The sequence below is a fragment of the Carlito syrichta genome, unplaced genomic scaffold (assembly GCF_000164805.1).
Source record: "Carlito syrichta isolate Samal-C Ts95f unplaced genomic scaffold, Tarsius_syrichta-2.0.1 Scaffold308105, whole genome shotgun sequence".
In the NCBI taxonomy this organism is placed as follows: domain Eukaryota; kingdom Metazoa; phylum Chordata; class Mammalia; order Primates; family Tarsiidae; genus Carlito; species Carlito syrichta.
In genome coordinates, this window is record NW_007252201.1 from 407,199 (window position 1) to 422,050 (window position 14,852).

Genomic DNA, 14,852 nt, shown 5'->3' on the forward strand with positions numbered 1-14,852 from the left:
TGACTCAGAATGTGTATACTCATGTATTAGACTTACTTTATTTATTTTTAACTTGAATTATTTACTATAGAAATTACTTTATTCTTAATTAGATAAGGTTATTATTGACACAATTCAATAAGTCATATAAAGCGCTTAAATTTTCCCCTTTGTTTATAAATCTGTAGTATGTCTTTACTACCTAGCAAGTAAACTATAAATTACTTAGTTTTGAATGTCAGAACCTTCAATGTCTTCCTTCAATTAATCTCTCTTGAATCAGCTCCTACACTGCTTTTCACTCTCGGATTTAGCCAAATCCAATTTGTCCTGTTTTGCATACATGTTTTCACACTTCTATTTCTGTTCCTATAGCATCCGCTCTCCCCAGGGCATGTGCCTGTTTTTCTTGTGATGTTTCTATGTCTTATTTGGAGAACTTGGTTGAGATCAAACTATGTTGGCATAAAAAGTTTTCTAGGTAAGTGAAAAAACAAATTGAAGGCTATCTTCTTTACTATGTATTAGTGAAAGAGTATATATAAATCATGCCTTCTCAGAAAAAAGCTGAGAATCAAACCTTTAGCTTTGTACAGCACCAACAATTGTCCCTAGTGGAGCAATCAGGTTTGTGAATTTGGTTAATGTTTATTTCACCTCTTGTGGACAAAGGATTAACAAAACTATTTCTACTTCTTGAAGGCAAATTTGACCCAGGATTAACATTCTTGCTCATTACTTTGGAAACCTAACAATTGTGGTCCTTTTATTATGTTACTAGGTAAACACTGGGGTTAGAAATTATCCATGACTGGTGGACTGGGAGGGATTATATATGAGCTATAAATACCTGGTGGGAAGCCATAGCATAGCTCTTCCTTCAACTGGTAACTCTTATTGTCTTTACTGTTTTTTCACTTACCTAGAAAACTTTTTATGCCAACATAGTTTGAACTCAACCAAGTTCTCCAAATAAGACATAGAAACATCACAAGAAAAACAGGCACATGCCCTGGGAAGAGCAGATTCTATAGGAACAAAAATAGAAGTGTGAAAACATGTATGTAAAACAGGACAAATTGGATTTGGCTAAATCTGAGAGTGAAAAGTTCTTCCTTTAACTGGTAACTCTTATTATCCTTGTGGGGTCCCTAATAGCTATGAGTATGGAGTTGTTACAAGAAATATTAACTCTTACAGGCATGTGGTGCCAAGCCCAGGTAGACTCTGCACCACAGCTAAGCTGTCACTCAAAGCAAATAGTAGTCATCTTGTGGACTATTGTGTAGCTAACTGAAAGGGCTCCAACTGAGGAGATGCAACTGATGCTGCCCTGTCGGGATTGTGTGGTTCTTGCACCACATTCTTCTAAGTAAGCCTGATGCCATCAGGGCTCTGTTTGCCTTGTGAGTCTAAATGCCCAGTTAAGCAGACCTCTAGGTGGTTGACGTACCATAGTCATTGAACCATAAGAAGGCTCATGACACACCAGTTCTGTTAACACGATATCTCTACTGTTCAGCACAGTGTGTGTGGCAGATGGAAGAAGCTCACTATACATTTATTGAAAAAAATTGACTCCAGAACTCAAAAAGCAGGTAATAACCCTAATTACCTTTGTTGAGGCTTTTATAGATATGAATTAAATCAGGGTATTCCTTCATGCTGATCTCGTCGAACAATAACTCCAGAATGGATGGGTCGAATGCTTTCTCCAGTTCACAGAGAACATGGTACACCACTCTTGGTACAGGTACCAAGTTTTTACACGACTCTTGAGAATCCTTAAAAATGTTGAATGGAGAAAATATAAATACAGATTTCCAAGTTGGAGAAGACCTCTAGAAAGTAATTTTATGGTTAATGTATTCCAATTTCTCTACATAGGAATTTTCTCATGTAAAGTTTTATAATTTTTATATATTGGCATAACTACTAAATAAAATAAATAAATCTTTTCCCCTTAAAAACATACACTGGTAAGTCTGATCTCCTCACCTTCATTTACATTAGATGTAGAAAGGAGCAATTTTGAAGAAAAAAGTGGGTTCAAAGTTAAATGATGGGTGGCCCTTTAAGAGCTTGGTCAAGATGTTTTGGTAATAGACTTAGCAGATGAGAGTGGCTGTTGTGATGGCTGGACTACCCTTGCCCTTCCCCTAGACTGATTTGGTCTAAAGGGCTCAAGTTGTTCTCTTGCTGTAAACTTGGCCACAGAGGAAGCACATTCATAAGTGGAGAAGACTTGCTCTATATCTCCAACAGAGTGTGTTGGTGAAATTTACCCAAATTCCAAGACTCCAGAAATGAAAAAAATAATAATCAATCAAACAAACAAACAAAAACCTTGAAAGATGTTGTAGAAAGCATAGTAAGCATCTATTCCCAAATTTGTCCTAACAAAGTACCAATTCCCTGTGGGTTTTAATGTTCTCATATCTAAATATTTTAAATTGATGCTTATTGAAATAAAATGCTGTGCTAATTACTGTTTCAGTAAATAATTCATGAAAATTATTTTAATTGTGTTATATTGTATGAATTCCTACAGGACAATTTTGGAGTATACAGCCTATCTCCATTCACTCTGACTCCAGGGGGCGCCATGGAATACCATTCCCTCAGAAGCAGGGATATCTCTGGTGATCTCTTCTCCTTTCCCTTTTTGTCTTGCCAAGAGACTTACAGAAATACTTGAAAAAGTCTCCCACTCATAGGAAATCCATCGGTCATCTAGTGGTACCCTGAACTTTGGGACTACGATATCAAAACATAACTTAATTTGGGGACATTTTGCCAGGTTGTGACATAGTAAACTTTACTTACTTCAAACATTTTATCTGTGATGAATTTATGGTCACGGAGGCGCTCAAAGAATGGAAATGTCTTTTGTATTGCACTTGAAATCTCCACCTTATGTCTACTGAAGTAACTGAATACAGTCTCATAGATAAGCATCTCATCTACATTCTGGTCTTCTGGGGGAATCCTGGGGGAAAAGGATACCACTGTGAAAATAGATATCAAGGTTCTGAGATATTTGTGGAGGCTGTAAGATTTTACATATAAAGGATAAGCTATGAAGAACCAACATATATAACATAGGTGGTGTTCAGTAAAGAGCAGAATAAATAGAATTGAAACAACAAGAAGAAATGTAATAGAAAAAAAATCAGTGGGGATTATGAAAGACTAATATACAGGACTGAAAAAATTCAGCTTGAACTGATCAAAGCCATTGTAAGATATCTTCACCTAAACATATCTGGAACATTGTTTTATTAAAAAAAAACCAAAAAAACTAAATTCCTACAAAATCTAGATGGAGTAAGCAAGTCATTGATAGAGGAATGAAAGACTATAGAATACAAATAAAATCTAATCTCAAAAATGCATCTTAATTAACAACTAAGAGAAAATAAATCTCAGAAAGATAAAAGTAAGATGTCTACTCCCTAATCCATAGCTGCTAAGAAATACCTTCCTATGTTATAAAATTAATTTAAATATTACGATGTGGTTTAATAATGATAATACTATGATAAAATATAAATTGAGAATTCAATGAGAATATCTGTGATGTCTCCTGGAACATCTGGTTCAAATATAAATTTGTTTGTGTCATTGTTAAATATAGTTTTTTTGAATTTAAGAAATTGCCGCTGAAATTGTTTTCTGTGAAAGTCATTTTAAACCTGAGTCTGTAATTCTAGTTTTTAATTGATTACTTTATTGCTCTGATAATGTTTTCATCAACATCTTTGTATTCCTAAATGTTATAAAGATTCATAACTATTCTTTATCAAACCAGAAGACAATTATTGGTACTTCCCAGTACCCAACATAAAACAGGAAGTAATAATGCCATATTATTGTTTTGAATTCCTGCAAAAGAAAAAGTTTCTGGTTAAAGATTGTAGATTGAAGAAAAGCATTTTCTTCAGTTTTATTTAAAACTCCACTAAATGATAACAAAGGAATTAGATGCAGAATGACAAAGGACAATGAATAGCAGAGGACAATGAGCAGCTAAGAGATTTCAACCAAAATCTATTCGACAAAAAGTGGTCAGAGAAACACTAGTTGTTATTCAGGTGAAGAATACTCCCAGAGGTTGGAAAAGCAATTAGTTTGCCCTGCAGAATTCCGAAGAAACATTGGAGATTGAAAGTCAACCATGGGACTAAAAACTGAGGTGTTATTTGAAAAATGAACAGAACATTGCATTCCCTGTCCATCAATCCGCATGCTGCCCACAGGCAGCCAGGCAGCCTCTCAGGTGCAAACATTGATATCATTTCTTCTATTGTTTGTTAATACTGCCTGCTATTGGACTTCACATAAATGGAAGAATACATATAATAATATATGCTTCTGCATCTGCCTTCCTTCGCTTATCATTCGTGTTGTTACCTTGAACAATAGTTTCCTTCTTTTTATTGTTGAGGGGTATTCTATTGTGTACATTCACCATCATCCATTTAATTTCCTGTTGAGAGACATGTGGATTGAATCCAGTTTGAGACTAGAAAAAATAAAGCTGCTATTCTTGTACAAGTCTTTGTGGCAAGATATTTTCATTTCTCTTGTGTAAATACCTAGGAGTGGAATTTCTGAATCGTTGTGCAAAGGAGTACGTTTAACTATTTCAGAACCTGCCAAGCTGTTTCTCAAATACCGTTAGAGATAGTTTTTCTAATTTTAGCTATTCCAGTGTGTGCAATGTGATATTTCATTTTAGTTTTATTTGTATTTCCTTAATGATAATGATGTCAAGCACAATTTCATGTGCGTATTGGCAATTCATATGCTTTCTTTTGTGATGTCTGTTCAAATCTTTGGCTCACTTATATTATTGCATTTTCGTTTACTTATTGATGGCAGGAGTCTTTGTTTTGTTTTGTTTCTGATCTGGGGTCTTACTCTGTCATCCAGAGTGCAGTGGTACCATCACAGTTCGTTACATCCTCGACCTTCGGAGCGCAGGTGATCCTTCTGCCTCAACCTCCTGAGTAGCTCAGACTATAGAGTGCACTATCACACCTGGCTACATTTTTTTTTTTCAGTAGAGACAAAGTCTCACTATGTTGTCTGGGGTGATTTCAAACTCCTGGGCTCAAGCAATCCTCCCATCTCAGTCTCCCAAAGTGCTGGGATGCTGGGATTACAGGCTGATGGAAAGATTATATAAATATTACCTATATATAGATGATAGAAGTATTTTGTCTGATTTGTGTATTGTGAATATTTTCTCCCAGTCTGTAGTTTTTCTTTTATTTTCTTAACTATGTCTTTTGATGGAGAGAAATTTTTACTTTTGATGAAAATCAATCTATCATTTTTTTCTCTTATGGTTGATGACTTAAAAATACTATCTAAGAAAACTTTACCTGCCCCAAGGTCATGAAAATAGTCAAAAAACAGTTTATAATGTAAGCATAGGTCTATATCTGAACTTTCTGTGTGATACTTTTGACCTGTCTACCATTATGACAATATCATTTTGGCTTGAATATCATAACTTAAATGATTCATGAAGTCAATTAGGAGATTGTCTTGGCTTTTCTATGTTCTTTGATTTTCCACATGTCTTTTCAAATCAATTTGTCAATGTCTACAAAAAAAGGCTTTATATTTTGATTGGGTCTGAATTGAACCTATAGATAAATTTGAAGGAACTGGCACTAATATTGAGCATACAGTCTGTTAACATTTTATATTTCTCCATTTATTTAGCTTTCTTTAATTTTGTCTAGCACTATTTGAAGAATATAGTAGTCATACACATCTTTCCTTAAATCTATTCTTAGTTATTTTTACGCTACTTCAATTTATATTGTTTTTCAAATTCCTTTTCACTATTGAATGAAAATAAAATTGGTTTGAAAAATATTAATCATATATTTATGATTTGCTAAATTGATGCATTAGTTCTAATAAAATATTTATAGATTTCCTTTGGATTTTATCAAAAATAATCTTGTCATCAGCAAATAAAGACTGTTTACTGCTTCTTTTCCAACAATTTTTTTTCTTGTCCTATTGCACTAGTTAGGTGTTTAAATATAAATGTTGAAGAGAAGTGGTGAGAGTGGGTTTTCTTGCCTTTTTTCCAACTTTAGGGAAAAAATATTTAGTAACACCATTAAGTATGATGTTTACTATACATCTATATATATTCCTACTCATTTCTAATTTGTTTAGAATTTTATTATGAGCAGATGTTGATTTCTATCAAATGTATCTACTGAAATATTCATATGATTTTTCCTTCTTTATTTTTTAATTTGGTGAATCATATGGATTGAGTTCCAGGTTCTCCTCTTAAGTAGGAACAAATAATTACAAACTAATAGACATTTGAGGAAAGACTCCAATATTAGAAAAATAGAATGGCCGAAAAGAGAGGAAAAGCTTACCCCAGGAAAACAGAGATATTGTATGAAGCAGGAGAAAAATTCCAAATAGTAACTATCTGAATGTAAATGTTCAAATTATATAAACAAATTTACAATGTTGAGATGACTGGTAAAGAGAAATTGCATTAAATGATTTGTTTCAAGAATGAAAACAATATGGTTGAGCAATTTGGTTTCAAATTCAACTGTAACAATTACAAAAACATAGATTTAAAAAATCAATTTGAAAAGTTTAAAGTAACCACTGATTGAGTGAAATCAGACCTTATAAAACACTGAAAGTAAACATAAAAAGCATATAAAGTTTTTGCCTTTGTAGAGAAATAAACAAAAAGAGCTATAAAAGATAACTCAAAAAAAGGTATAAAATTATTTGTAACATGCAATGCAAATGAAAAAATGATATTGAAGGACATGAAATAAAAAAATTGAATACAATTAAATATGCAACTAAGACAAAGTGACACAAAATTTGTTGAAATCAAAGATAGGCAGCCAGGCTCAGTGACCTCAGCCTGTAGTCCCACACCTTGGGAGACTGAGGTGAGTGGATTGCCTGAGCCCATGGGTTTGAGACCCACCTGGGCAACTTGGCAAGACCTTATCTCTACAATAAATAAAAAATTAGCCGGTATGGTAGCGCACGCCTGTAGTTCCAGCTACTTGGAAGGCTGAGGCGGCAGGATCACAGGCTCCCAGCAGGTCGAGGCTGCGGTGGCAGGGAGTGGCCACTGCACTCCAGTCTGGGCGACAGAGTGAGACCCCCAACTCAAAAAAAAAAAAAAAAGATAGGCAAGGGATAGTGCAACCGCAAATAAAACAAAAAGCAAGGGTATTTCCATCAATGTCAAATCAAAATTCAAGAAGCAAATAATGGGACAATGTTTTATGGCTATTGAGAAAACAATTCACCTTCTGTTTGACTCTTGACATGTGCAAAAGATAAACAAAATATACATGCCTTAGATACATTAATAAGAATGATTTATTATTTAACCTTGTTTTTAAAAACAGAGAACATATTTTTTCTTAAAAATGAAATATATGTCAATATTGAGCACAATCTTAGCCATAAAAGAAGTCTCAATAAGTTATAATCAGAAGCAAAACAGACTGCATGTTAAAGAAAATATGTTACTTAGAGATTTTAGAAAACAAAAACAAAACATATTCTCTTGGGTCAAAGAGGAAATAAAACTTGCAGTTAGAGGTTACTGAAAAACAAGAAAGAATAGAAAAGTAATGACAATGAGAATGAGTAAAATAAAAATAATTCAACTTTAGGAAATGTCTCTGTAATTTTATATCAACAAATAAAAGGAGAAAAAGTATTTACATACATTCACAAATGATAGTCAAAGGGAATGTGGTAAATCCTAGAAGCTGTTTATATAAAAACTTTATATTAAATAAAAACTAAATCTTCACATGCCACAGTAAACATTAAAATGGGGCCGGGCTCGGTGGCTCAGCATGTAATCCCGTGCTTTGGGAGGCCAAGGTGAGTGAATTGCCTGAGCCCAGTGGTTCGAGACCCGCCTGGGCAACTTGGCGAGACCTCATCTCTACAATAAATAAAAAATTAGCCAGGTGTGGTAGCACACGTCTGTAGTTCCAGTTACTTGGAAGGCTGAGACAGAAGGATCGCCGGAGCCCAGCAGGTCGAGGCTGCGGTGGCCGGGAGTGGCCACTGCACTCCCATCTGGGTGACTGAGTGAGACTCCAACTCAAAAACAAAACAAAGCAAAACAAAACAAAACATTAAAATGGTAAGGTCATTTAAATAAAAAAAAAAAAAAGACCAGGGATGTCTACTATTGCCACAATTATATTTATATATGTTTCTTCCTATATATAGTTTTAGCTAATGCAATAGGATGCAAAATTGAAATAATTGGTACAAATACTAGTGTACAACATTATACATTTTATGATTATATACAAAGAAACCCTAGAGACCTAATAAAATCCATAAGAACTAGAAAAAGAATTTGCCAAGATGTATGAATAAAAACTAGATATATAAAACTTGTAGTTCTTATTTGAAAAAAGATAAATTAAAAAAAAATACTTAGACACAAGAGAAAATACACATGCATATATCTATAAATATCTGAAAAGTGTGGAGCCTACATAAAAAAAACCTTATTGAAGGAAATTAAATAAAATCTAAATAAATGGAGATATATAAAGTGCCCCCAATTAGAAAAAGACACAGTGGTTTTAAAACATCAATGCTTCTGAAATTATTACATAAGTGTGGTTACTTGCAACCAGAAAGTTCATTAAAACTGGATAAAATAATGTAAATATTTATATGACAGAACAAATATATAAGACATACAAGAAAAATATGAAAAAGAAAATAGCTAAAGGAAGATTTCTCTTAATAGATTTAAATGTGTTTTAAAAAACAATAATGATATAAAAGACCGTGTACAAAATCATTTTCAGCACATGAAAAGAATTAACATACTTGATATTAATAGACAAAGACTCTAGCCTATTAATAAAAAATGACAAGCAACTCCCCCGAAATGGATCTGAACAGGCAGCTTAGGAAAGAGAAAATTAAAATGTCCAATCAACATATGGATACATACAAACTAAAACACCAATGAGAATCCACTTCTCACCCATTAGATTGGCAAACACAATTTTATTAGTGACACTATGCAGTCTGGGAGAAGATTCAGAGAAATAGACATTCATTGCTGGTTTGAGCATGAATTACTACAGCTTTTTCAGAAAAGATATGGTAATATCTACTAAATTTTAAAATATACTACAGACTGAATCAGCAGTCCGTCTTTTGGAATCTCCCCTATGGAAATCAAAACACCAATATGCACTATATAGAAAAAGAGCTCCAGAGCCGTTCAGTGGCTCCTCATGTCTTCCAGAGTAAAAACCAGATCCTTAACCTGTTCAAAGAGACTGAAATGATTCAGCTCTTCTCTCCTCTCTGCTCATTTCTCTCTGGCCACACCTACCTCTTTGCTGTCTCTTGACTATACCAGGAATAGTCCAGCCTTGGAACTTGGAGTGGTTGTTTCCTCTGTCTAGCATGGTCTTTGTCCAAACATTCATACAGTGAATTAACTCCACTGTCCCTTTTAGGACCTTGTTCCACTATCACCTTCTCAATGAGGCTTGCTTTGATCAACCTATCTAAAATTACAACCACAAGGCCCTGGCCTGCTCCCATATTCCCAAATACCCAATCTGTCTCTATCTTTTTCTCCATGCCCTTTTCATTCCCTAACATACTAAATAAATTACTTATTTACTTTATTTATTATTTTATTCATTGTCTGTTCCCCAAAATGTATATTTGTCACAAGGGCAGGGATTTTGTCTGTTTTGTCCATTGATTGTTCTTATGTATCTGATATATGCAAGGTGTTCAATAAATATTTTTTATTAGAGGTACATAAACGCTAAAGTATTTATTGAAGCATTATTTTTAGTAGAAAAAAAAACCCCCCAAAAATAGCATGTATCCCAGACCTGAAAACAACCTAATCGTTCATCCAGTTGAATGGTTGAGTACCTTATAATAAATACATACTATTAAAATATTGTATAACTGTCTATTTCTAGTAATTTGGGTGGCAGGTCATACATAGTTTTTTTGTTCAATAAAAACATCAAGTTCAACTGATATGTTATCATCCAATTTTTATAGCTAAGGAAGTCTTTTGTGTGTAAATTCAGAATGAATGTTGAGAAAGGCATAGAACACAGCATATCAGGTATTATTAACACTGGCTTAGTGAACAGTCGCAGGATTCCACCAAGTCCCTTCAGATCTTTCTTTTACCATTTTTTAAGTAACACCAGAGAAAACAGAAATAATAGAGTTAAATAGAACAGTTATTTAGAGAAAGTATTCTTGATATCCCACAGCTTATTTAAAGATATTGTTTCTATAATACAATAATTAGAAACCTGAAAATTTAAAAGTTGAATTTCCAAATCAAAAAATAAAGGTAGACAAAAAAATAATATATTTAGGAAAAACCTGAACAAACAAAATGCAAGACTTCCATCATCGATCGGAAGACTCAGTATTTTTAACTTGGCAGTTCTCCCCAAATTGATCTATAGATTTAACGCAATTCCTATAAAAATTCCAGAAGGTCTTTTACAGAAATTGAGACGCTAATTCTAAAATTTATATGGATCCAGAGGACCCAGAATAGCCAAAACAATCTTGAAAAAGAAAAAAAAAGTTTAAGAACTTACACTTCCTGATTTCAACACTTTACTATAAAGCTACACGAATCAAGACAGTTTTAGTACTGGCACACAAATACATAAAAATCAATAAAACAGAATTGAGAATGCAGAAATAAATCCTTATGTTTTGGGTCAACTGATTTTCAACAAAAGTGCCAAAGTAATTCAATAATAAATTTCAATAAATAGGTGAGGACAACTGAATTGTCACATGCAAAGGATTCACTTAGTTAGTATTCAATGTGAGAGCAGAACCAACTTCCTGAGCATGCATCCTGTTCAGTCACACATGACCCTACGCTTGCTTTAACACTCTGCTTTCACAGCTTTTAAATTATTAATAATTAGTGAACAAGGGTCTCATAATTTTCATTTCTTACTGGTTTCTCCAAATTATGTAGCTGGTCTTATGTAAGAGTAAAAATTATAAAATTTCTGGAAGAAAATAGAGAGGGAAGTCTTTGTAGCTTTGAGTTAAAGAGTTAACTATAACACCAAAAACATTGACCACAAAATAATAAATTGATAAGTTGAAATTTAATAAAATTTAAACCTTTTTGCTTCAAAGACACCATTAAAAAATAAAAAGACTAGTAACTCTCTGGGAGAAAATATTATCCAATTATATTTCTAATAAACTATTTGTATCCAAATATGTAAAAAATTCTGACAAGTCATTAAGAAGACAAACACCCCAATTAATAATAGGTAAACAATTTAAATAAATATTTCTCCAAGAGACATATGGGAAAGGATAAACATGTGAAAAGATGTTCAACATCATTAGTCATTAGGGTAAAAACAAATTAAAACCACAATAAAATACCAATGCAAATACCAGTCTAAAGTACCAATTGGAATGTCCTCAAATACAGAAAATAACAGTTTTAGCAAAGTTTTAAAAAAACTGGAACCCTTACACATTGCTGTAAAGTAGTCCTTTGGAAATACAACAAGATAATTTTTTAAAAAGGTAAACATAAAGTTACCATATGACCCAACAATTTTACTCCTAAAATCTACCCAGAAATTAAAACATATGTACACACTATGACTTGCATGCAAATGTTCAGGGCAGCATTATCATAATAGCCTGAAGTGGAAACAATCCAAATGTCTGTTGACTGGCAAATGGAAACATAAAATTGGTAGATCCATACAATGGAATGCTACTCTACAATAAAAAGGAACAAAACACAAATACATGCTACAACAGGCATGAACCTCAGAAATATTATGCTCAATGAAATAATCCAGATGCAAAAAACCACATAATACACGATCAATTTACATGAAATGTTCTGACAAAGCAAACCTACAGAGAAAGAAGGTATTTAGTTGTGGTCTATGGCTGGAGGATAGGAACAAGAATTGATTGCAAATAGCCATGAGGAAACTTTATGGGGTGATGAAAAAATTCTAAATTTGGATTATGGTGATAGTTGCACAACTCTAAATTTACTAAAGATCATTGAAATGTACACTTAAAATAGGTGAATTTTATATTATATCCATTATACCTCATTAAAGCTGTTAAAAAATAAAGGTGAGTGTGCTGAATAGACTCAGTTGAAGAGTAAGCTAGTGAACCCCATTTTATTTCTTGAATATTGGTTAAAAAATAGGAAAAATGTGAAAAATAAAGATAAACAACATAGACATTTCAACATTCTGTCATGAGGAATTCCAGAAGAAGAGAATAGAAAGAGTAAGAAGAGGAAATAAAATAAAACAAAAAATTGTCTTCCAGAACTGAAGCTAGACCCTTAGACTGAAAAGGTTCATCCAGGTTCTTATGTCAACAAGATGGAGAAATAAGAGGCCCCTGAATTTAGTCTACCTCACAGAAATACCAATTAGCAACTAGCTACAGACAAGAATGCCGCTGTGAAAAATCTCAGAACCTAGGGATGAGGTTAAGCCACTCACTTGGATCACAAAAACTGAGAAAATCCATATTAGAAAGATAAGATAAATAGTTTCACTTTGATGTGTTGACACTCCACCAAGCTGGCACAGAGCCACACTGATAGACTTTCCCTGAACTTAAAGTTTCTCCAGTGAGAAGAAGAGAATGTGAGGAGGACATAGAGATTCCTCAGCACTCTGTGGTGATTTTCACAAAGCTTACTTCTGTCTTACCTCATGAGAGACAAAAGGAGAATCAGCAGGGCTAAACCACCTGGGTTTGACTCAAAAGAAAGAAAGAGGGCTCATAGCAACCAGTGCATGGATGATTGCCATGGCACTGTGGTCCTGACATCAGTCAGTAGAGCTGTATCAGAGAACTCAGCCAATTGCTCTGTTAACCTGCAGAGTCAAGCTGGTGGCCTCATTTGGTCAAGGAACACAGTTCTGTCTGGCTTGGGTGCCTGGCCAGTGGTCCTGCATAGATGCAGATTTCAGTATACTGCCTTGCCTGACCAGGTAACTCCAAAAGTAACTTTTGGAGTTACTCTGCTCAACCTCAAAGCCTAACCTACAACTTGTGGCCCCAATAGACCAGGGAACCAAGTCTTTGGTCCTGCTCAGTAATGGAGCACAGCCTGCAGCCCCAACCAATCACATAGTCTAGTCAGCAAACCTGCCCAACTTTGAGGCATAGGCTGCAGCTCCACCTGACCAAGGAGTCTAGAGATTGATGTCACTGACTGAAAAGCCCAGTCTGCAGCATGCACCCAATTGTGGAGCATAGACTGTGGCCCCACCCAACCTGGTAACATGGTAGCAATCCTGACTGACTTTGGAGCACAGCCAGTGGCCCTACCCTGGAGGAAAATCCAGTTAATGACCATGCCCAACTGCAGAGCACAGTCTTCAAGCCTGCTTAATCACAGAGGCCAGTATGTACCCCCACCCTTCAGTAACCTGAGACCTTGTAGAATTTCAGAGCCCGGCCAGCAGACCTTCCTGATTAAAAATCCCAGCCAAGAGAACCACTCAACCATAGAGACCAATCAGTGGTCCCATTCAACCTCAGAGCATGGGCAATGACCCCACCCAACTAGACCCCAATAGCAAGCCTTGTCTATCTGTGGATGCTAGCAGTTGGCCTGTCCAGAAGCCCAGGTTGAACTGAATGGTAAAGTTCATTCCCTATTAAAGCAAACTTTTAAAAACTGGAAGTGATTACCACTTCCTCAAGCAAGGATACAAGATCTTAAAGAATCAGAAAAAGATAACACAACCAGAGGTGCTGGTGACCAACTCCAGCTGGGTTCAGGGTACCCCAAAGGTGGAGATGGCATCGGCGACTGGGGGGAAGAAGAGAAAGAGAAAGAAACTGGACTCCAGCCTAGTGCAGAAGCGATGAGTGTTATTGGGAATTACAATGGGTCTTCTATACACACAGTCAGATGTGGGAGGGGCGTCCCCTACCCACCAGAAACCTTAATCCATGAAAACTTAATCAATGATTGCCTTTAAACCCTTTTCATATGATAATCTTAAAATACCATAACAAAGGATAACCTAATCCGTGACTGACATATTCTATAAACCTTTTTCATCCTAAGCTCATTGATTTATGCCAAGTTAAACAATTCTATAGAAGAATAAGTATTTACTTTACAAACAAAAGTGGCCCATCCCAGAATGTTTGGAATGTGACCCAGTCCAAAGTTCACAGTGGGCTACCTGCAAGTAACCCAGCTGCATTCTTTCAACAAAATGGCTGTCTTCTAAAACTGTATTCTACAATTTACACCTTCAATAAATCCTAAGATCATGACCCAGAAGCCTGTGACCAATACTAAGGCTCTTAGATGTGACACAAGTTTGAATTATAAGTTGTGTGAAAGCCAAAACTGCAGTTTGTGGAAGAATGGGAGCAACGAGCTTCTAAAGTTAGCTTGTGTTCGTCCCGATCTCAGAGTTTCTATGTTTTGAGCTCACAGGAGCTTTAATCTGGTTAGTGCTGAGTAGAAAGGGGGAGGAAATGGGGTCAAATAGCTCCCAAACGCATCCTAGTGGTCTCGGGGTCAATGGCCCTTCCTGATCCCTAACGCTCAGTGGGCCTCCATGGCTAACTTCCAACATCTCCCCCTTTTTTATTTTTTTGCATGAAACCATGAAACTCCATATTGAGCTGACTCTTCTTTAGCACTCTGAAGATGATTGGGAGTAAACACAGCAACAAAAGAATCACTGCTCTGCCAATGCCCACATTGATGTATATAGACGTTAATGATTTTTGATTAGCAAATGATGCCT

At 35.1% G+C, this 14,852-nt stretch overlaps 1 protein-coding gene across 1 annotated transcript in view; it reads right to left on the reverse strand.

The window, feature by feature from the left end:
- Window positions 1–14,852, reverse strand: part of SP100 (SP100 nuclear antigen) — a 106,847-nt gene that overhangs the window by 61,058 nt on the left and 30,937 nt on the right. The window contains 2 exon segments of the mRNA XM_021716002.1: window positions 1,595–1,763; window positions 2,806–2,968. Of these exon segments, the coding sequence (XP_021571677.1) occupies window positions 1,595–1,763; window positions 2,806–2,968 (332 nt within the window).